General features: G+C 35.6%; 1 protein-coding gene across 2 annotated transcripts in view; it reads left to right on the top strand.

The window, feature by feature from the left end:
• The window catches only part of LOC127434115 (suppression of tumorigenicity 18 protein-like), an 85,290-nt gene that overhangs the window by 25,144 nt on the left and 35,437 nt on the right, over positions 1-24,709 (top strand). For both annotated transcript variants that reach the window (XM_051686603.1, XM_051686605.1), the window contains exons 2-5: positions 13,794-13,909; positions 16,484-16,532; positions 21,004-21,034; positions 23,674-23,867. In XM_051686603.1, the coding sequence (XP_051542563.1) occupies positions 13,794-13,909; positions 16,484-16,532; positions 21,004-21,034; positions 23,674-23,867 (390 nt within the window). The remainder of the gene's footprint in view (positions 1-13,793; positions 13,910-16,483; positions 16,533-21,003; positions 21,035-23,673; positions 23,868-24,709) is intronic.

The following is a 24,709-nucleotide window of genomic DNA, read 5'->3' on the forward strand; positions in this document are numbered from 1 at the left end:
TAAGTATGCATGCAAGATGAGGATGTTTTTTGTAAATATTAATTCTCAGAAATAGTCAATAGTACTACAGTAGATGTTTATGCTTTATGGGATCAAGGCAGGTGACGTTATGACCTTAATTTTGGAGTCTCACTTAAGTCATTGTGATGTCTTTGCAATCTGAGCAGAATGCCGTTTTATAAAGCATATCTGTTATTATGCTTAAGTTGATCATTTAACTGAATTTTTTGAGGTTGCCAGGGTCATTGTCAACAGGTGATTTGTATTTATTTTTTTTATTTTTTTATTTGAGGAAAACTTTCACAACAATAACTTGGATACATTATTTTCAGTTGGAAATATCCCCTAATATCTATTCACTTTAGTGAATGTTTCATTATCCTCATTGCATTATTAACAACAATCAGTAATACGTCTCATACTACATTGTGATAAATAAATCAGCAGATTACTGTGTAATGTTTAACTGTGCTCTGTGAATGCATCTTTTTAAAGTCAAAATGTTATAAATAACTTAGTAAACATGCTAGAAAATGTATTAGTCAAACAGAACATTTACCTCCCGAAAGGATTGCAGTTTTATCAATAAGTACAGTTGTTTTAAGTTTTTCGAACTAAAAGTCCCATAGAGACATCAGAGAAAGCAATACTTTGAAAAAATATATATATATTTGTGATAAAAAAGTTGTATTGCTATTTATTTCATACTCTATTAAGAAAAGTTCTACCTTAAACACAGACTGTATATTTCAACTGAGCTTTTGAGTGGCACGTTTTTTTGAGTCAACACAATTATGTTGCTAAGCAAACTGATGGATATTTGATGCATCTTCTGTTCTATTCCATTCTAATGTCGAGATTCTAGCTCAGTTTGAGTGCAGCAGTTTTATCCTGTAGTTTGAGAGGGAACTGTCCATGGTGCTGTTTAACACACTGAGCTTGGTTCAGTCCTTACCAAACGCTGGTTCTCAGATAGATGCTCAGAAATAGGCCTGGATGGTTATTATGACCCTGCCTTTCAAATCTGTTTGAGGTTGAAAGTCGCCTGGGTTCCGCCTTAAACTTCCTGACCTTTTGACCCGCTGTTTTACGGCCATTTAGTTCTTAGAAGATATCGGATAGTGTTGAAACGCAACAGGATTAAAACTAGAATCACACATTAGAACATGATCAAACATTCAGGTTCAGTGTTAACTCGGATTAATACTGAAACATCAACACACTAATCAACGGTTTTTGTAAATATAACCGTATAAAACCCTCAATAAATGTACAAACGTGAAACCAAACATAAACATCGCAATTGCGTATCCATGTAACATCTTGTTACCTGTTTTGTTTTTCCCTCTCAATCCCCCTTCCCCAAACCCATTCATGCACAAACTTCACTTGGTTAATCCAGGCAAATGAATTTTGTGGGTTTAATTCAACAAGGTTTTAAATGTTCCATCTGCTGTGGAGCAGCTGGTGATATGTAATTAATTACTTAACTTTTGAACAGTAGTCCAGGAAAACAGAGCTGTGTGTGTGTGTGTTTGAGAAATGAAACTGAAATCAGGATCATGACATGAAGATTACACACAATAGAGCAACGTTAGAATTTTCTGTTTCTTGAAACAGCGAGCGTTTGGTGCGATGGCTTCAGAATTACATTTGCAATTAACGGAAAATGTGTTTTCAGAAATTTTAATTAAAACAAAAGGCACAAATGCACAAACAGCATCATAATTGGAATAAATTGGGTATCGAAAACACCTTCTGTTGTCGAATCCTCAACATCTGATTGGCTTCATCATTTGTAAGAGATTTGAAGTGATGTATAAATTGTTTCTTTGATGAACTGGAATCTTTAAGCAGATATCAGTGCAATCATAGTGCAAGCTTTCATTTGACAGATGACCAAAATAGGACTTAAAGATATGAAAGAGAAATAAATAAGTGTGAAACTCTCCAGAATAATTCTGGCATTAAGATTAATTTGAATTCTAGCCATTCAAACAACAGTTTGAGTAAATAAATATCAAAAATGTGTGAGAGGATTACTAACAATTTGTACTCTAGTCATGCAAGAAATTTACAAATAAAGCAAAGATTAATACAATTTGTAGAGAAAACGAAAATGTAATGTCATTCTTTTAAATTAAGATCCAAATGGCTACATTATTGTCGTCTAATGTTAGCTGAAGATTAACTTGCCTTAGATTTTTTAGGAGTGGAAGAAAATACACAATTTAGTTAAAGCTTAAGCGTCCCACTTTACCTGTTATCATCCTAAATAAATAAATAAATAAATATAAAAATATGTGTGAAAAGGACAACTAACATTTTAAAGAGAAAACTTTATAGAAGTTTTAAATGTCTACATGAATGTCATCCCATTTTTTTTTTTATTGTATTTTTTTTTTTACTTTTTTACTTAATGTAAATCTTTAGTGCTGGAAGAATATTTACATAATGATAATGATGATTAGATTTATTTAATGCTTAATTGTACCACTTGACCTATAGTCACTCAAATTAAATAAGTAAAAATGAAAAAAGGTGTAAAAGTAAAGACAAATAACATGTTATAAGAAGTTTTATAGAAGTTTTAAATAATTTGTCATTAGCGTTGTTTTAAAAAATGATCAAAATGGCAACATCAGTGTCATCTTACTGTATATTAGTTATGATAAACATAATGCAGATTATTATTAATAAAAGGATATACACAGATGAAGACAAAGACCATTAAGTTAAGTTAAAGATTAAGTGGACCACATCACATTCACTATAAATAAATAAATGAATATGAAAAAATTATCTATTTTTTTTTATGATCAAAATGGCAACATCAGTGTCATCTCATATTAGTTTAAGATGACCTTAATAAAGATTTTAAGTGATCGAAGAATATACATGATGATAAAGAAGATTTCGTTTTGTTAAAGCTTGAGTGGACCACTTTACCTATATTCACTCTTAATAAATAGATGAATAAAAAAATATGTGCAAAGTAAAGGATTCAAGCTTTTTCCCTAGCTGCCACGAAAAGGCAGGGAGCCACGTTGTGTAATTAAAATTACATGGGCCTTTTTAGCACTCTTCACCCAAGTGAATATATTTCAGCATCTACCTTGGTAGCAGTGTTACCTCATTGGCTGCGGGTGTGTTTGTTGGCCTAACTATAAAGGATCTGACTGTACCCTTGTGGGTTGTGAAGAATTAGGATTTATGAATTTATTTTCTTCTGTTGTATTGTTTAAACAGCTTTGGTTCAGTTTTGATCCTTTCCTCTTGCCTTTGAGGCTGTTCCATGGTGTCAGCTGTTGACTGATAGTAAGAGAACTGCCTCACAGTATGAATGAAAGCGAAGAAGTGGTTGGTAAACACTGATAAGGGATAAATAGAAAGCGGTCAGGCAGAGATAGTTCGGTGGGAGCCCAGATTGTGTGCGGTCTGGTAAAATGAGATTCTGAGCCTGTCCTTTTTTATTCTTCTTCCATGTGCTTAATGTATTCATGTCTTATAAGCTTAGAATTTAATAATGTTTTAATTTATTGTTACCTTAAGCTTTTTTATTTTAGTAATTTACATGATTTAACATGCGTTCTATAGTGCACGTTATTTGCAATTAAACCAATTCTAAGTCACTTTGCTTCTTTAGTGACGCACAAATACATTCTAAAATGTATATATTGCTAATTCCATTTGCTAGTTCCATCTTAAACAACTGAATATTTAATGACACAAATGTATGTTTTATTGACGTTTCATATAAAAGCAGCCTCCTCCTCCTTTATTTATTTATTTTTTGACCTTTGCTTTACCACCCCTGAACGTTATTTTCCAATCCTTCTTTTATGAGATTAGACAGACCTTCAGAAGATATACCTTGAGGGTCACCATGTGGTATATTTCTATTGAAAATACATTGTGCGTCGCTGCCTAATGAGATTGGTTGTTAAATGAATGACACAAAGACTGAGGGGGGGAAACGACGGGGGAGGACAAAGCCAAAGCACTCAATTTCCCCCTCTCGCCATGCGACACAACACCAAGACACAGTACTAACCTGACCCCACCTCCTTTACTCTGCACAATCAACACCATTCATGTTGCTGTGAAAAGCTAGCATGGACGGGGTAAGTCAGGTGGTCTTTCACTGCCTTGCTGACTGTGTCTTATTCTATACGTACATCCGTGTTTGCTAAAACAGAGATTGAGTGAGAGAGAGGGGGGGGGGGAGGGGTGAGGGGAGAAGGATATTTTGGTGGATGGAGGGTTTGATCTATGAAATGCATCAAGACAAGTGCAGTGCTTTTGTAAGCTGTCATTTCCAGGGTCGTGTTTGAGAGCTCTGATGCTCGTGGAAACACATTTAAAAGTCAGAGTTGAGACACTTAGCTTTGGGTTATCTTCTTTGGATATTACTCTGCACTCTAATTAATGCATTGTTTTTCTTGACTTGTGTGCTTTTACTTTTGTGTTTGCTACTTGTTGTGAACTCTGTTTATTTGGGAACTAGTCGTTTTTGTTTTAAGAACTTATTTTTGGATGACTGGCTGTCATTATCTTTTACTCTTTGAGTTTTGTGGCATTGAAAACTGAAGTAGATTCTTCAAAAACTGCAAGAGAGGAGTTGTCCAAATTCTCTGTGGCTTGTTTCATCTGACTAATTTAATGGACTTTATGCTATATGGGTTAACTTATTATTTCCATATCACTCTACTAAACCAGAGAGAATAACATTCATTAGAAAACATGGCATCAGTTTCACTTTAGTTTCTTTACTGCAAAATACTTGAGACTCAGAATGACATAAGTTATTTTACAAGATATCTATACAAGTCTTGTGTTCAGAGAAATCGAACAACTTTGTGAGGTTTATGCTTCAAACTAGAAAAAAAAAAAACATTTTGCCAATAAAGGGGGAAAAACATGTTTTCCCTTTGAAAGTTTTTTTCTTATTATAAGCATAAAAGTTACAAAATTTTGTTCGATTCCTCCGAAAACAAGACAAAGTATCTTATGTCATTTTGCTCCTCAAGTAAATTTCTCTTGTTTTAAAAATGTTTAGATATTTTTACTTGAACACAGGACAAAGCTGCTCATTAAGAAATTTTAGTTTTTTTTGCAGTGTAAAGTTCGATTCTGCACTTTTGCTTTATTAAACTAGCATAATTGTTTTTATTTTTGTATTTTTTGGGGGGAATTTCTCCCCTTTTCTCCCCAATTTGTAATGCCCAATTTCCAATGCGCTCTAAGGCCTCATGGTGGTGTAGTGACTCGCCTCAATCCGGGTGGCGGAGGATGAATCTCAGTTGCCTCCGCATCTGAGACCGTCAATCCACGCATCTTATCACGTGGCTTGTTGAGCGCGTTACCGTGGAGACCTAGCGCGTGTGAGGCTTCACACTATTTTCCGCGGCATCCACGCACAACTCACCACGCGCCCCACCGAGAGCAAGAACCACATTATAGCGACCACGAGGAGGTTACCCCATGTGACTCTACCCTCCCTTGCAACCGGGCCAATTTGGTTGCTTAGGAGACCTGGCTGGAGTCACTCAGCACGCCCTGGATTCAAACTCGCGACTCCAGGGGTGGTAGACAGCGTCTTTGCTCGTTGAGCTACCCAGGCCCCTAAACTAGCATAATTAAAGTAAAAGAAGTTGAAGTAACTGATTTTGGTGATTCAGTGTCTAATTCATAAGTAAAACTTTTCTATAGGTTATTGTGTGCATGTAGTTAGTTGGAATGTTTTACATTAAATATTTAAATGATATACATTTTTAAATATAAAAAGATTTTTCTTCTTGTCTTAAAATTTTGGCATACATTTGAGAAATTGTGTAAATGTAGATAAACATTTCATTTATTGTTTTTGGGCTAATTATTCATAAAAAGTATGTGTGGTTGTGATGTGAAAACTTGCATGCTTTAAATGCTGCTACTAAGTACTGTAACAGTAAAAACAATATTTGAAGTTGTGGCCAGTCACATTTGTAAATGTGAATATTCACATTTAGAGATTTTGAGATATACATATTTAAATAGTTGTAATTCATATCTAACTTTATAACTATATATGAAAAAAACAGCATATCTTTTTCCCGGCTATTAAAATATGGGTTAGGAGTGTTCAGAGACCATCTTCTTTATTAAATCCTAGGGTTAGGTCAAATTTACATTTTGTTAAAGATTATTCATTTCATTGATGCATATACAGTAATCATATTCAAGTTCCATCTGCCGATCTGGCAAGCTTGTTTTAAACTCGTAATGTGGCTTTTTTTACCTTTAAAGTAGAAAATAGTCTGACCTCACTGTCAGGCAACAAATGTGTGTCTGTGCTGTTGGGTGATGCGCTTCTTAAACAGGCATTAGTTAATCATATAAAATACCACAATAATGGAAATGTTTGAAAATGGTCTTCAAGTTTATTTCTTACAACAGACATTATTTCAAACAATATTTTTTACAATACTTATAAAAGCAAGCTTAAGTTTATGACAAAAGTGTATGCGTCCATTCTATTTATTAGAGGATTACAGAATGAGACTTCATAATTCCATGATCCCTCCCACCCCGCACCCCTTTTGGACATTTTAGTTAAATCAGAATTCCCCACTAGTCGTCTTTCTATTGCATAAAATACTAAGGCTCAACTCTTTCCAAAACAAAGCTTACTCAGAGTGGGAATTCCTATGCCAGAGGTAAATCCAAGTCAACATGGATTTAGGCTGGCATGAGTTAAAGAACTAGAGTTTGTAATCCAGGTGTCCAGGGGATTTCACCATACACTGGCAAAAATCACTTCAAACTCCCCAAACAGCCTGAGCTACAGAATCCAGAGCGCAGACACATCTTCCTGAAATGATGACAACATCGGCAGAGATGTGCTGAAACAGAGGTCTGCAGTGCTTGTGTTTGCTTAGATGCCAAAGAGGACTCTACGCTGAATTATAGACCTGCTTATTTTGGTTTAAATCGGAATTTGATGCCATTTGACTTGATTTGTTTGATCAAAGGTTTTTGCTTTCTCAACTTGAGTTATGAGCAGTGCTGGAAAGCTACTTTGAAAGTTGTCAAGCAACAAGTCACTCATAATTTAAATTATACTGAAAGGTTTTTGCTACTTTTTGTTACAAGCTACTAACTCATTTTGGAGGGCGAGGTTTGGAAGATATATAAATAAAAATTAAATTCAGAACTTTCAGATGATTAAATAATAGATTATTTTGTTACATTACACCATAATTTATATTATAATATTGCATTTAATTTTTACAAACAAGAAGATGTAAAATGCAGTGCAGGTGTGTGTGCAGGGAATCTATGAATATTTTTTTATTTATTTAAATGAACTGTCAGAATGAACTGATTCACTTTCGGAGAGCATGTTTGATTATCACTCAAGTTTGCTAGGCATGACTGCTGAGTGTGCAATACAAAATTGCTAAAATATATAGTGATGTAGCATTTTGTCACGCTACACAGCTACTCATTAGAAAAAGTATCTTGTTACCTGAAAAGTTACTTTATTTCGAAAGCAGCTGAACTGTTGTCACGATACTGAAAAATGTAGAAAAACTACATTATTAGCAGCACTATATTTAGATAGTGACTACCCAACACTGTTTATGAGGTCAAGTGTAGCATCTTGAAAAGACTTGTTTGCTAACCTTTTCCCCCAACATTTTTATATTTGTTTACTTTTGAGGAAAGCAATTTATGCAAGTGAATATAAATTTCAAGTGCAATTCACCCTCACTTGCAGTGCCAGACATTTTTGGGGTTAAATTTTGTAATCTGAGCTCAACAGTGTCATTGGCCGCTAGTTTTCAAACATATGCAATGAAGGGCAACCTTTACCGTATTCCCTCCATCTCACCCCCCTGATTGGAATGAGTGTGCAAACAGGAGGGACAGTGTTTGTGTAAGATGAAGAAGCCATGGTAAAATGGAGTTGTTTAATGACAGGAACAGCTGACTCATTAGGCAAGAGCAGTGAAAGGTAATTAACCCTGGGAAAAGTACAGCTGCCATGCGAGCTGTTCATTTCAGTGCAATCTTATTAGGAATCAGAAATTTAAAGTGTCTTCTCCTTGTAAACCCAGCCCGTGATATACTTTCCCCCCTCTTTTTAATTTTAATTTTTTTTTTAACCAAAGGGCTTTAGAGTCTAGAGACCTGCCTATTGTGTTCCAGGATTAATCTTAAATGGTAGTCAAGGCTTCAACAAATTGCATGACCACCTGATAGTACTCATGCATCCTCTGTATTGAGATACCTTCCCCGGTCTGAAACAATGGCCCTGATCAGTCCGTGCTGATAACAGAAAACAGGCGTGGAAGTTGTCCTTGCTAACACGTGACCTTGATTGTGGCATCTCATTTACTTTTCAGATCCTCTTTTATGCTTCTCTCAAACCACATTAAGGGAAGATGATATGTTTGCTTTATCTCAAAAAACTTGAAATTAAAAGTAAAAGGCTATGCATTTGTAAGCATAGTAAATGTATTCACATTGCTTAATATGTTTTGTATATTATATAGACAAACTTTTTAAAATGTCATTTGAAAAATTACAAAACACTCTGTCCTCATAGGCATAGTTTAGCCAAAAATGAAAATGCTGTCATTTTTTTACTTATCCTCATGTTGTTCCAAACACATATGACTTTCTTTATTCCATATAATGCAGAATGTTAGCCTCATTCACTATTCACCTTAATTATATAGGGAAAAGATGCAATGAAAGTTAAAGGTGACTGAGGCTAATAGTCTGCCTAACATCTCTGTTTGTGCTCCACAGAAAAAAGAGTCACACAGGTATGGAACTTTCATTTTTGGGTGAACCATAACTTTAATAAATGACTTACTTTGACTTAAGCTGATAGCGGAAAAGAGTTCTACCACTATATAACATCACATTTCGGAAATCATTGCATGTGTTTGCTTTAAAGTCAAAAGATTCAAATGTGTCTGACTCCGTTTATGCAATATTTTCCCCATTATTAACATTGTTTATTACTTATTTAATAACATTATTTGCCTTTTTTGTATTTTGCTTAAGGAGTTCCTATCATTATAAATAGCTAAAGTGGCAAGGTTCAGCCACATTTTTCAACTGCATATTAAGCATTCTTACAAACTCTTTCAAAATTATAGTATTTACACTGTCCTGGGCAAATTATAAAAAACTTTTTGCCATTTGATTAGACCCAAAACTTGGATGCAACTTTTCTGCTGTGTTAAAATATGAAACCTTAAAACATCACATAGGACGTTTTTGAGTGTATAATGTCTTTCTCTGGCTTTTATTTGCCTTAGAATGAATCGTAACAATATTAACTTAAACAGTAAAAGTTATGTTGATCTCACAGTGAATTCAAAAACAGTAGAGCTGCGTCCGAATATCCATACTTCTCTACTACATAGTATTCCAAAAACAGTATGCCAGTGGAGTAGTATGTCCGAATCCACAGTATTCATGAAGCTGTAAGCAAGAAATACCAGGATGACATGTTATTTCCAGTGAGATTCTGAAGTGTGGATCAACTGGACATTTAACGATCCAATAATCCCTCGGGAGCTGAGGCGATGCCACGTTCAAAATGCTGGATTTAAAAGAACGGCGGTGAACTGCAAGTCAGACGGCTCGTCTCAACCTTAAGTGCTATATAGTATATATCAATATAATTGTTCCTTGTACTTAAATGGTGCTTGTTTAACAAAACCAAAGCAGACAGTTTTCGCGGTTGTTGTTCTTGCATCATATATTCTGGTCATGAGACAATGCCCAGTCCCCGGATGAAGTATGTCCAAAATCTATTCATACTACTCACATGCATACCTAAAATAACATACAGTTTTGCCGACAGATTAAGTACGTCCTTCATCAAATACAGTAAATACTGTGACAGCACACGGTTTTGGATGCAGGCACATTTACTATTCTTTAGCTAGACTTGGTTTGTGCTTACCGAAATTTGAAGCACTGCCCCCAGTGGCTGAAACATGAAGTGTTTTTGAATGTAAGGACACATGTGAGCTCCAGCTCCAGAGGGGTATCAAAAGTCAGTTGTAATTCGAGTTGTTTTAAGCTGCAAAGAATATAATACAGTGAAGAGAAATGCACATTTCATTAACTCGACCCCCTAACCCTAAACCTAACAAAAATGTATTCTTAGAGGGAAAACTGAACCTCAGAATCACACTGGTCACTTTCGTAACTTATTTTTATAATGCAAGTACTAACTAGTTTCAGTGCTGGACGAGAACCCGAGTCTTCCACATGGCTGATGCAACACGCTTCCGGTCTCGCCACAGGAAAAGGTAAACATAGTTGAACCGATGCAAAAATGTCTGATGGGAGATGCCGCTTGTCAGTAACTCTGCATTATGGGGCAGATGTCTGTGTATTGGAACATTCGGAAGCAACATTCCAACTTCCTTTGTGATCGTGTTGCTTGGGGTGTACCTGACCTAATTTTGTGCTTTACTAAATGATAGTTTATTTATTTATTCATTTATTTTATTTGCTCACTTTTGCCTAAATGTCTTTGAGTATTAACTTTGGAGCCTTACGAATAATTGTTTTTATTGCGAACAACCTTTTTTATCATCCGTTTTGCTGGCAGATTTCTCATAGAATAATTTATCAGATGAGAAATGCTTAAAACAGTTGGAAACAACTGTATCTTTGAAGTTCTTCCCACATTAGACCTAGGGATAGATGATGCACTTTAAGGTAATTATGCTGAAACTAATTATGCTTGCCCTAGAAAGAAAACATAGCTTCATATTCCAGGAACCAACAGAAGTTAAAATAGCAGCTTTTGAGTTTTTACATTTCACAGTTTAAAGTCTCTGGCGTGAACTATGGAGTAAATATCCCATTTACACACACACACACACACACACACACACACACACACACACACACACGTTGGTGCGGCTATCCTTATGAGGATAAAAATCATTATAGACATAATGATTTTTATACTGTACTATAGATTCTATCCCCTGACCCTAACCCTACCCCTAAACCTAACCCTCACAAAAAACGTTCTGCATTTTTACATTTTCAAAAAAACATAGTATGTTATTTTAGTGATTTGAGTTATGGGGACACTAGAAATGTCTTCAAAAACCACATTTATAGCACAATACCCTTGTAATTACAAATTTGTAACCTAAACAATTGTCCTCGTAAACCACCCAAACCCCTCCCCCTCTTCCCCCCCCCAAACACACACACACTCCCCCCACCCCTTTTAATCTTGTGTGCTTCTTTTATTTCTTTGTTTTTAGGCAGAAGGCCTATAAAATATACATGCAGATGTAATTTAACTATATGTGCATAATCACCCAACCTTTTTGTCAACATCATGTTTTTGACTGAAGATTTGATGACAATTAAATTCGCTTTCATTAGAATTGAGTATATTTGTAAACAGTGGAAAAAGTATCAATGCAATAATGTAACTGATCCACAACACACCACAACTCCACCATCATTTCAAAGGACAGCCTTGATAGGGGACAAATTGTAGTACATTTGTTTGTTTCATACCTTTTTATTTAAAAGAAAATGTAAACAAAGCCCAAACCACCCTGCCGATTCGCATTCAATTACAGTTATTCCAGACCCCACCCCCCCCTTTTTTTTTTTTGGCCTGTTACAGTAAGACATACAGCATGGGGGGGGGGGGTTATGATACACTTTATTATGGTGCAACAGAAAAATACTTAACATGTAAAATGAATGTGGAAATTATTCCTGAGGTAAACTATAAACACACAAGTTACCCCTCCTCTACCCCACCACCATCCTAGATCAGAGTGTAATTGCCAGTAATCAGGTCTGTTTGCAGCTGATAAAACCTCTCTGAATGCATGGAACCATCTTTGTGTGATGACTCAATTACGCCCGAAGTGGCTCATCAAACCTGGACCATCAGCAGCTTTAATAAATAAGGAGGCACAAACTTGCTGCAGGCGCATTGTGATTCCATTCATTCCATAATTAAATCCATTCCTGGCTTAACCCTTTTCCAACCAGACGCTGCAGACGAACAAAACGAGGGTGAGAGAGAGAAACAGAGAGCGGGAGAGATAGAAAGAGAGGGAGTGACCTTGCGATGAGACCCGGTGTCTTCATAACTCTCTATGTGCGATACTACCCGAGACAGGTGATATAGAGAGAAAGGGAGGCAAAGAAAACAGGGAAAGGTGATTGGAAGGAGGGATAGAGAGAGGAAGGGAGGAATCTGGGTGGAGATACAGCTCAAGGGCTTTATTTATCCATTGTTTAGTGCCACATAGTGCTTATTCCATAATTACACTGAAAGTTGACTAAGATTGTACTCAGTCTTAATGATTGTGTGTGTTTCTGTTAGGATTAACTTAATTATTGGAAATGTCATTAGCTTCAACTGAGACAGTCTTTTTAAAAACAAATCTTTTTGTATGGTTTTAAGGGTCACCACGCAACTTTATTTTGAACATATAATGCCTACTGATGTTTAGAAAAGTGCAACTCTCTTAGTCACTTAGTTAACTCAGACAGGACTTTGGGAAAAAGAGCAGATGGGTTAGGGCAAAGTGCACTGGCCGCATATACACACACACACAGACATACACACGCTGCATCAGGAAGCACCATCTCCTTGGAGACCAAAAGGCCATGCATATTAGCGGCCCAACCCTCAGAGGGACGCTGCCTGCGTGCAGAAGAGGCTGAGAAACCCCCTTATAATGAGTTAGCAGATGACGGGCCGCTCGAGGAGTGGGCTGTCTTTCTTCTTATGCTAATGAGAGGGGCCCACTCCTCGTCTCCGGCCCCTGTGCTCGTGCAGTGGTGGGGGAAAGAGATGCTGAGAGTTTTTAGCCATAATTACCACAAAGCTTTCTCTCTTTCTCTTTCACAGAGCCAACAGGCATGAATGGCTCACCTATAGCCAAGCTCAGGCGTTGTGTAGCGCAGTGTTTAAATTGTCCCCGATGCGCACAATCACACAAAACTCTTCCCGGATTAACCATATTAATTACACGCAAGCTATTTGATTTTTGTCAAGCAATTAAATTGCATCTTGTTAAGAAAGCCACATGAGGTCTTGTCTGTTAATTCGCTCCCAGATTTCTCAACGGCTCCGATTAGAGTTTTTGCGATAACTCCTAAATCCAGTTTTCACCAAAAGAAATTGTTACTCTTCAAACAGCATGCACTGTAAAATGCTTTGTCAGGTACCACAAAAATGTGATTTAACTGGTTTAATTTGTCAAATATATGATTTAATATGACTTGTCAACCTGGCTACATTGGGTTGTATCAACGAAAAGGGCAAAAGTTCAACCCAAAATGAAAATGCTGTCATTATTTACTCACCCTCATGTTGTTTAAAACCCTTATGACTTTCTTTCTTCCATGGAACACAATTGGAAATGTTAGGCAAAATGGTCCTGACAGCATCAGTCACACTTCACTTTTATTGTATGGAAAAAAAAAGATGATATGAAAGTGAATGGCGACTGAGGCTGTCATTCTTTGTGTTCAATGGAAGGAAGATAGTCATATAGGTTGGGAATGAATTGAGGGTGGGCAAATGATGACAGACATATTTTGACTTTTGCAATTCGTCAGAAATGTCAATATAACCACAATAACTTCACATTTACTATGATTCTTGTGACTTAGTGATCATGCTTTCACTCCAGGACACATTTGTGGTTTAAAAATTGATTTATATTCTGTAAACATTACAACATTACAAGAGTAATACTTTTGTCATTTTCTGCCCTCAGAGCATGAATGTCACACCCACATCTTAGAAAAGCTGAAGAAAAGTGTGTGCAGTTATCGGCGCGGCCCACGGGGACCTTTTAGAACATCTTATTCATTACAGGGTGAAGAAATAAAGGTAAAATGAGTCTTTGTATTCCTGCTGTGGAAAGATATTGGTATACATTGGTTCTGTCAGAGTATCATATGCACTTCCTGTAGTTTAAGCATTCTTGTTCATGGATTGATTTGTATCAGTTTGTGGACTGACATTAAGGTTTACATTTACTTTCTTGTTTATGTGTATTAACTTTCTGCATAATCATTTTAAAAGTCATTGTGTGATGTACCACACTGTAAAAACTGTTTTAAACTCAAGTAGCTGGATACATAACAGATTTTTTGAAAGCATGAACACAGGAAATATCTTTCTCTAGTTTTTTATTTACCTTGTAATAACATATTTATCTAAATTTGTAAAGAATACAAATTATGTTCAGCCATTAGGAGTAAATTATATGCACCTTATATGCACTACACTAAATTATGTTGTAGTTAATTTTTTTAATATGAGTGTGAGTATTAGACACTTACAATGGAAATGCACTTAGAATGGAAGTCTATGGGGCAACTGCAACTTTCCTTTAAGTGTATAACTGTCAAAATATATTATTTATTTATTTGATAAATAATTAATATATATTTTATATTGTTTAATTTTTTATTATTTTTAGATTTTATATTTTCTTATATATTTTCTTTTTTTAACACAATTTCAAGTAAGAAAAAAAATTTGATAAATATTTCATTTGTATTTTATATTGTTTACATTTTTTTATTATTTTTAGATTTTATATTGTATAATTTAGTTTCTATTTTTTAAACAAAAGTTTAAGTGAGAAAAAAATTTACACTTGATATTATTAAAAAAGTGTTTTGTCAGGTCATCTGAAATGTGCTAATCTAATCTAAATGAGTTCATGTGAACTGTTTATCTGAATCAACCTGATAATATTAAGTTGCATGAAAATCAGGTCAGGTAGAAATAGCTCCTGAATGTGACAAATGCATGCTTTCACATTTTACAGCGTACTTTGTAAATCACGTAATGCTTCACATTTCACACTTTTGCCACAATGTTTTGTCTCTTGAATATAAAGATTTCTAGTGTACTTTAAAGGACTAGGTTGAAAATTGACTTGATACCTGAGCCACACAGTGCATGTTGACATATGGTTTGGTTTTGTAGGGTGGTAACGGGGGTAATTTAAGGGATTGCTACAAGCCAGCTGTTGCCTGATCACACTGAAATCTTTCCAGCACGTTTAGAAAACATAAAATATCTAATTACTTACCTCTCAAAATCTGTGTAACCCTTATCTCACATTTTTTGGATGGCAGTTTTTGGAATAATGCCTCATTCTCATCAGGCTAATAAAAGAAGTCTTTTGATTTGCACAACGAATTTTAAAATGAAATGAAGCCAGACAATACGCAAAAGCCTCTTATTCTCAGTTTTTAATAGTTTTAGTTTCAAGAGGTGGCCAAAAACACCCTGTACGGAAGTATCAAGCCACTTCTGGCGTGTTGCCTGAGTTAGCATCTATGTGTACACGACTGCTCGAGTGTAATGACCTAATCAGGTACATTAGTTTTTACAGAATTTAATCTATAGTGTTTGGGAGTTGTTTGTCTCAATAAGGGCCCCCAGTAATCAAAAGTAATGAAGCTATTACGCGTTGGGAGCCGGGAGAGGGCCGGCGTGGCATTAAGAGTGGGCCACATAAAAGGTTTATTAAAGGAAATTAGGGTCCATCAGTGCCACACCTGCTCCCCCTATTATAAATGTATGACAGGTCAGTGGCTTCAATCACAACAGCCAAGCCGAGAGAAGGAGAGAGAGGAGTCGTGTTTCCCATTATAAGTGAAGTAACAGCCTAGCCAGTGACTCACCGAGCTCACCAGACCCTCCGACCGCTATAGAGCGCCATCAGCCCAGAATAATTACATTTAATAGGTTTTATTTGGGATCAGCAAAGCACTGCAGGCAGAGAGAAACACACACAGAGAGAGAAAGTGAGTAGGTGCAGTGGTATTAACAACTCTTTTTGTCTAAACACACAGTACTGCACCACAATACTTTTGTTAGTAGCATGATTTTGCATTATTATATCAGAGTGACTGTCTCACCCTTTTAAAAGTAAAGCCCTGTCTATGTACTCGGCGGATTTTGTTTGTGGTGTAGTTTTGGGGCAAAGCTATAAGTCAATTAAACTGCATCAAATCAGAATCTTTGAAGCCCAGTGCACAAGATATACATAATGAACATGAAGCACTGTGTTTCATTTGTAATAAAGTTCAATGACCTTTCTTTTTTGTGATAATGCCACACTCCAGAAACTGCTGAATTGATTGGATTACTTTTGTAACTACTATTATTTGAAGTAATCTTATCATTTTAAACTTGCCCATTTTTTTACCGTCCTGAAGTTGTGCCCCTGTGCAGATATGGTGTTTGTGAAATAGCATCCAAAATAAAGTGCTTGCAATGTGATAAACTCTTGCATGACACTAATCTACTTGTTATTAATAACCTAAACTGAAAGGAGTGTGGCCATCACTCTAATGATGAGATCGTTATGAAACAGGATTATACGTCTCTCTAATTGAAAATTGCTATTTGTTATTAACTTTTTGCCTGTTTTAATTCCAGATGGAGTCTGACAGTGAAGAGAATCGAAGTGAAACATGTGATAGTGCGTGTAAGTACTTTAACACAACTTGCATAAAAATGTACAGGCTACTAAATCTATACAAAATAAATAAAGTTGTAATATAATATAATATAATATAATATAATATAATATAATATGATATAATGTAATGTCATATGTATCCTTAATGACATTAAGGTCTCCTTAATGAGATTATCTCCTAAATTTGATTAAAGGAATATTCCAGGTTCAAGACAAGTTAAACTCAACTGACAGCATTTGTGGCATAATGTTGATTGCCACAAAAATTTATTTTCACTCGTTCCTCCTTTTCTTTAAAAAAAAAAGCACAAATCTTGGTCCCAGTGAGGCTCTTACAATAGAAGTGAATGTGAATTTAAGTGCCTTTATAAGATTCTAATATGTGTTTAAACCCTCCAGAAATTGTCCCCATTCACTTCCGTTGTAAGTGCCTCACTCTAACCTCGATTTGTGCTTTTTTTAAAGAAAAGGAGGGTCAAGTTGAAATGAATTTTTGTGGTAATCAACATTATGCTACCACAAATGCTGTCGATTGAGCTTAATTTGTATTGAACCTGGAATATTCCTTTAAGGTGAGATTAGAGTACCCTTAGTGCAATAACTGCATGTCTGATTTGTTAACGAATATTCAAAAATAGATAGAAATGTCATAAACTTTCAAAAATGAATTACTGACCTGTTGAGCATTATATAAAGTTTAATGTTTGCCCCATAACTCTTACTATGGACTTATTTTATATATTTGTAGCTTTATTTCAAGATTTGACCACATAAAGCACTTTTTTTTTTTTTTTTTTTTAAATATTATATTATGGGTCTGTTGAATGCTTGATCCTGATTGGTTGACAGACGTTCTAAGGTGTGTAATCATTTTTCAGTAAACGCACAACTATGAAGTAGTTCCAGGTCTTGACCGCATAACGGTTTCATATCACTTCGCCAAATTATTTTAGTTATTACAAAGAGCAGTACAGGCTTCCACAACAAAATAACCAGTTAAAACAGAGACACTGGATAAGCACATCAGATAAGAATGACAAACAATGTCTATAATATCCTAAATTTATTTCAGATTCTGTTTAAAAGCGCCCTTGCGCTCCGAAAAAATTAATATCGGTGGAAAGCACCCTAGCGCCCCCCCTCATCCTCTCTCTTGCTCTCACATCTGCACATGCACGCATGCACACACAAGCACACACACAAGCACTAACTTGTTACTCCAGTAAGTGCTTAACAACAGCGTAATTGACGAGTTGGATCTAGCAACAAAGGCTCGGGCTGTACCAAAGCAAGACGCTGAATCTGTGGTGGAAGAAAGTAGTTCCATTCACAAGAGCATTTTGGGGATGAAAACTAAAAATTGTCTTGAGATAAAACTCTCAACAATGTCTTAATGTGTGGTTACCGTGGTATAAGCAGAATAATTGCCAGTTGAATTATTGAAAAATAATGCACAATCCGCTGCGCATCGTGGCCGCATTACCACCTCAGAGTGTGCATTATTTTTCAGTAATTCAACTGTCTGTCGTTATTCCTTACTTATATTATATTATATTGTATTATATTGAAATATAGTGTAGTATAGTATATCATATCATATATATCATATTATATTATATTATATTATTATACATATTATAAGTCTCCTATCATTTAGCCGTTTGTTGTTAAAGAGCTTGTTATTAAACATGTATGCATTAAATTTGATCTGTACTGATTCACACAACCAAGGTGAACACATTTCCCATAATGCCACTGTTCAGCCATTCATACTGTATGTCACCCTCATGGCCCACTTCCTCCCATGACCCTCCTTTCCTTGCACACGCATCCTCTTCCCTACGCACATTTGATCTGAAGTGTTAGTTTAACAGTCACATGTCAGATCTGTCAATTTTAATATTAATCCTATTTAGCTGGAGAGAGGCGCAGTTGCCGCGGCGATGCATTATGCAGAGACAGTGACTTCATTATGTGGCAATATTCTTTCAAACGAGTTAAGGAGGCCGTTTTGAATGGAAAGCATGACTGGGGACATCATTATTCAAGTGTTTAAAGCCTCGTACTGTACCTCTCATGTGTGCCTGGCCATTTAATATGCCGATAAAAATTCATGATGGTTTTTATATTGAGTCTTTACCGTGGGATTGAGGTGAAGGTGTGAATGAGATTTCTCTAACACTTACACACACTCCTTCTCTCTCTGTCTCTCTATCTCTTTGTCTGTGTGTCTCTTGAGACTAAGTTCACAGTCTGGCTTTGAATATATCACAATGTTTGAGCTGTGATTGTTAAACTATTTTTATTAAAGTAGCAGTATTTTCCCCCCATGCAAAATGTGTATAGTCTTACACTACATACTTTGTATTTGAATACATTTCCTAACTGCACCTTCATTTTGGCCCAGGAGAACATGCTTTATGAGTTATTAAACAATTCATACCTTGCAGAGAATTTTCATTCTGTCTGGGAGTGTGGTTTTAATTATCATAAGCCTTTATTTCTTGTTATAAAGTGTAAACTTGCCCAAAAATTCACCTAGAAATGAAAATTCTTCCATTTTTGGTTCACCTAATAACCTTTCAGTGAAAGGTTCTGAAAAGAAGAAACTTTTTATAGTCTAACGAACCTTTTGACACTCATGGAACCATACATGTCGATAAAGAACCTTTATGTTTAATTGAGTACAATGAAAACATACAGTGACCAGGCTGTCAAGTTTGAAAAATGACAGAAAAAGCACCTTAAAAGCACCATAAAGGCAGACCATACGAATCATACTGTATATTTCAAGTCGTCTGAAACCATAAAAATGCTTTGTGTGAGCAACAGATTTAAATTTAAAGGGATAGTTCACCCAAAAATGAAAATTCTCTCATTTACTCACCCTCATGCCATACCAGATGTGTTTGACTTTCTTATGCTGAACACAAAGATTTTGAGAAAAATATCTCAGCTCTGCAGGTCCAATGAATGCAAATAAATGGTGGACAGAAATTTGAAGCTCCGAAAAGCACATAAAGGCAGTATAAAAGTAATCCCGAAGACAAAGTAATTGTCTTCAGAAATGGTATGATAGGTGTGGTTAAAAAAAATTGATTTCTTTAAAGTCCCTTTTATTTATTTATTTTTTTTTATTTTTTTTTTACTATAAATCTCCACTTTCAAACAGCCTTCCTAAGTGCTCTTCTCTCCAAAAAGTTCTTCTTCTTCTTTTTTTTTTTTTTGGTGATTTGCATTCTTCATGCATATTGTGCACCTTCTGGGCAGGTAGGAGAATTTATAGTAAAAAAGGACTTAAATATTGATCTGTTTCTCACCCACACATATCATATTGCTTCTGAAGCCATGGATGTAACCACTGGAGTAGTATGGATCACTTTTATGCTTTCATACAGCTTTTATGCTGCCTTTATGTGCTTTTTGGAGCTTCAAAGTTCTGGCCAGCATTCATTTGCATTGAATGGACCAACAGAGTTGAGATATTTTTCTGAAAATCTTTGTATATGTTCAGCAGAAGAAAGAAAGTCGTTCACATCTGGAATGGCATGAGGGTGAGTGAATGATGAGAGAATTTAAAAAATGTTGGTGAACAATTCCTTTAAGTCGTTAATCACTGAAAATCTTAACTTCTGCCATAGCTCTCAAATTGTTCAAGCATGTGCATATTGAAACTTGGCATCACAAGGTGCATCTCGCCACGTTTGATATCAAAGATAGCAAACACCATTGATCCTCGTGTGTCTTGTAGCTTTATAGCTATCACAGCATGTGATCACTATATGCTTTCACTGTATGGAAATGAGCTGCATGGACATTCTCCAAAACATCTACTTTTGTGTTCCATGTAAGGATGAAAAAATCATAGAGTAATGTAATGACATGAGGGTGAGTAAATGATTAAAGAATTTACATTTTTGTTGAATTGAACTTAAAACAACCCAATATTTTCATCTTGTTTTGTGATGTATTGAATTGCATGCAGTCACCTGGACGTTATGGCTACAAACTCAGCAGCTCTTTGCAAAACCACTAATCTTTACAAAATAGGGCAATCTGATATTTGACAAGGCCAGCTGTATCCTCTCATCTGGCTGTTTACCTCAAATACCTGAAACAAGGCTTATTTGCATCCATGTCAAAGGATGAAACTGGCATGGGTCTTTTGTATAGATTTGCATCCTTTTTGCTACTATCCGTAACCATATTTTCAGAACCCTGATCACACAAATGGAGGTAAAGGAGTGGGGTTGGGGGGTTTATTTATGAGTTTTTAAGTATTTTATGTGCCACAAGAGCTCTTTCCTGACAATAAGTGTCTATCACAGAGTCAGCAAAAGCATTGTTGTGTCCGTTTGAGAGTGACATTAAAGCGAGAGGTGTGTGAAAGACCATAGACAGGTGGCGGAGGGGCCAGTCTCACCGGTGGAAATGTAAACACATGTGTTTACTCTTCTCTCTCTCTTTCTGTTTGCAGTTCTGCCTGACTGCATTGCTGAGCCTCCCAGGTAAGGCAGAGTTCACTACCTGCTTTTGAGTGTCAAGTTGTTCATCTTTTTTGACTCCCTTTGAGAATATGAGTAAAAACTACATTAAAGAAATTTTCAGATTATCTACAGTGGCTCCAAACAAGTATTTGTACACTTCAGCTGATTTAAAATGTTTGATTAGTGCAATAGATACAACATACCAAACTAAGTGATATCTGCAATCAAAAGATAAGATGCAAAAAAAAATAAAAATAAAAATAAATGTAAAAAAAAAAAATATGTTTGTCTAATTTTGTCCTTAAAACAAGATACATTTACTTGTGATAATGTATAATAAGACTTTATTTTCAGAAAATATTGAATTAAGTTTATTTTTTGTGTTGCATTAGCAAATAGATTTTTTTCTTGTTTTAAGCATATATACACAAGTCAAAAGTTTCGAAACACATTCTTTATTATAATTTTTTTTTCTTCACATTTTAGAATAATAGTTAAGTCATCAAAACTATGGAATAACATAAATGGAACTATAGGAATTATGTTGTGACTAAACAAAATCCAAAATAAATCAAAACTGTGTTATATTTTAGCATCTTCAAAGTAGTCACCCTTTGTCTAGAATTTGCAGACATGTACTCTTGACATTTTCTCAACCAACTTCTTGAGGTATCACCCTGGGATGCTTTTTAAACAGTATTGAAGGAGTTCCCATCTATGTTGGGCACTTATTGGATGCTTTTCTTTATTATTTGGTCCAAGTTTTTTTAATAAACTTTTAGTTTTATAATGAAATAAATTAATATGGTGGCACAATTATATTTTTGTCTACAAATCTAATTTCAAACATTTAAGCACACGCCTTCAGATCAAAAGACTTTTAAGATCATGAGAAACATTTCAGTCAAGTGTTTCAAAACTTTTGACCGGTAGTGTATATATATATATATATATATATATATATATATATATATATATATATATATATATATATATATATATATATATATTATTAGATATATTATTAGATATTAATTATTACTATTTTATTTATTTATGTTTTGACGTGCACCGTAGATCGTTTCTCTGAACTAACATTTTAGCATTTACCAGCTGGTCTCAAGGAGACACGGATGTCCTAGCGGAGTAACTAGGTGCAGTTTAGCACATTAACCATGAACACGTTCCACTAATGTTTGACAACCAGAAAGAGTCCTAATACATTTTTTCTTCATTTTGAGCAGCATATATATTATTTAAACATCAACAAACAACTTTTTGTAAATGTTTTGCTTGGAAAAGTGTGCTTGTGCATCTTTCTTTAAAATAAATGCCACTTGGTTTGAGATAATGTCGTCTCATGCAATGAAATGTGTGCTTTTTTTCTGTTTTTTTTTTGTTTTGTTTTTTTTTGTAGCTTAAATGTCTAAATACTTTTTTGGGCCACTGTACTTGATGTGAATGGTTTGTTGCATGCCTGTTATTGCAAACTGAATGCATCATTTTCATGCAAGTGATTTTGTGTATATCACAAAACAGCGTTTTTATGATATAGAGCTACAGCAAACATATCATTCTCTGTATCATTCCTTATTATGCAGCGTAATAGCTGATAATAGCAACAGATTTCTCATTGAAAATAATGAGCCAGTTCATTTTTGAGTGTTTTGGACACTGTTCACACATGAGGATCTGTGATCTGAATTTCTTAGTCACATCTTGAATGGAATTTCAAATGGTGCTCTGATGAGCTCTGTAACAAACTCATTGCCTCAAAGCATTTAAAGTCAACATGAAACAGAATTCATCCCATTTTACTTCCATAATGTGACATGTTTCCAAGTGAAACTAGATCAAACTTTTTTTTTTACATTTTTTTATTTCAGCATATGCTGTTTCCATGGTTCCAGTTAGAATCAAAAAGAGTCTCAGGCCACATCCACACTAATCCATCCAAATTTGAAACCTCTGTTTTCAGTTTCATAACATCATTTTCCAAGCATGCAGTGATGGAGAGCGATTTTGAAACTCTCTGCTTTCCGTGGACGAAAACGCAGTTCCGCTGTGGATGAGAGGCGTAAATGTAGCAAAAATATTTCATTTTCAAAGAAAAAAAGGTTAGTGTGGATGTGGCCTTATACGCTGATGCCATTGTAGAACCTTTTTAAGTTCCACAAAGAACTATTTATACTCGAGTTCTTTAGAAAAGCAAGAAGGTAATTCAAAGTACCCAGAAGCTAATACATTGATCTGAAGAACCTATAATGTAACATCAAGAACTTTTTAATCCACAAAAAAAACAAAACATAAAGCCAAATATCCTACACTGTGAAAGATTATTCTTGATAAGAAAATTGTTATTTGCTGAACCTAACACTTCATCACTATATCAACACTTTTCAAGACTTCTACATGTCTAAACAAAGCTTTGACTTCAGTGTTGACGCCCCCAAATTACAATCCATTCAGGGCCATTGCTAGTGGGGTGAAAGGTGGTAACAATTCTAGGGTCCCATAGATCCAGGGGTTCCCACAACAAATATGTTAAAAGTTTAAAAATTGGATTTCAACCAATCACAGACTCAGATACAAACAATTTAACAAAGTGTTTTACATTTTTGATGTAATCCATCCAATAAAATCACACCCCTCTTGATCAGTTTGCATCTCGTAGTGGGTAAAAAGCGGGCGGCTGCGGAAGGGGCCCGTGGGGCGCCAGTCAACAAGAGGAAATTGCTCCTTATGAAGCCCCGGCATTACAGTCCCAGCCCCTGCCCTAGCGAGGGGGATGGCGAGGAAGACCTGGCAAACGCTCAGGACAAAGACGTGCCCAGGAACACTGACACTCCAGCAGGTAGACAGATGTCCTGTTGTTTTGTCTGTTTTGATGAACAATTGACGCTGAATTTTAAACTACCATCTGTTGCATTCATATATTTGTTTCCCTCCTCCTCCATCTCCATCTCCATCTCCATCTCCATCTCCTCTCCCCCTCCTTTGCTCCCTCAATCAGTTCCCCCCCCCCAGTCCACCATGTTTGTCTATCACATATCACAGCTGATCTGTCCATACTTTCCTGTTCTGCCACTTTTTGCTGTTGTCTTTCCGCCGGCGTCCAGATTAAGCCGATTTCCTCTGCTTGCATCTCAGCTTGTATGTGACTTCTTTGGATTAAGACTTGCTGCCGTTAAAGTAGCTGCAGCCTGAATGATTATACAGCCTGCAAAAAGTGCTTTTTTATAAGCAAGTGTGGTTGCTTGCATAATTATGCAAATAAAGGAACTGAGAATAGAATGTACCAAATTATATTGTTCCTCGTTGACAAAAGCGAGCGATCACATCCTCCAACAACAAAACATTTTTGGCAACGGAGGAAATGGAAACTTTAAAGTTGATATTACGGTTTAAAGCAGTCACTTTCCTGTGAAACAAAATGTTGCTATTTCCTAATGAATCAAATTATGAGCATGTTGGCAACAATACCCATGCTTTACATGTGTACCTCCACACCCCTATAATCTGCACTTATTTGGTATATTTTTAACGATGTAACCAAGCAACAAACATAATTGTCCCTTTCGAAAGCTTTTGTTAGACCATCGTACGCAGCTCAAATATACATAATTAGGCATAATGTGCGCGGCTCATTATTGGACACATGTGGGTTGTTAAAGAGACAACAGAAAAGCTCAATAA

Source organism: Myxocyprinus asiaticus, chromosome 44 (assembly GCF_019703515.2).
Source record: "Myxocyprinus asiaticus isolate MX2 ecotype Aquarium Trade chromosome 44, UBuf_Myxa_2, whole genome shotgun sequence".
NCBI classification, from domain to species: domain Eukaryota; kingdom Metazoa; phylum Chordata; class Actinopteri; order Cypriniformes; family Catostomidae; genus Myxocyprinus; species Myxocyprinus asiaticus.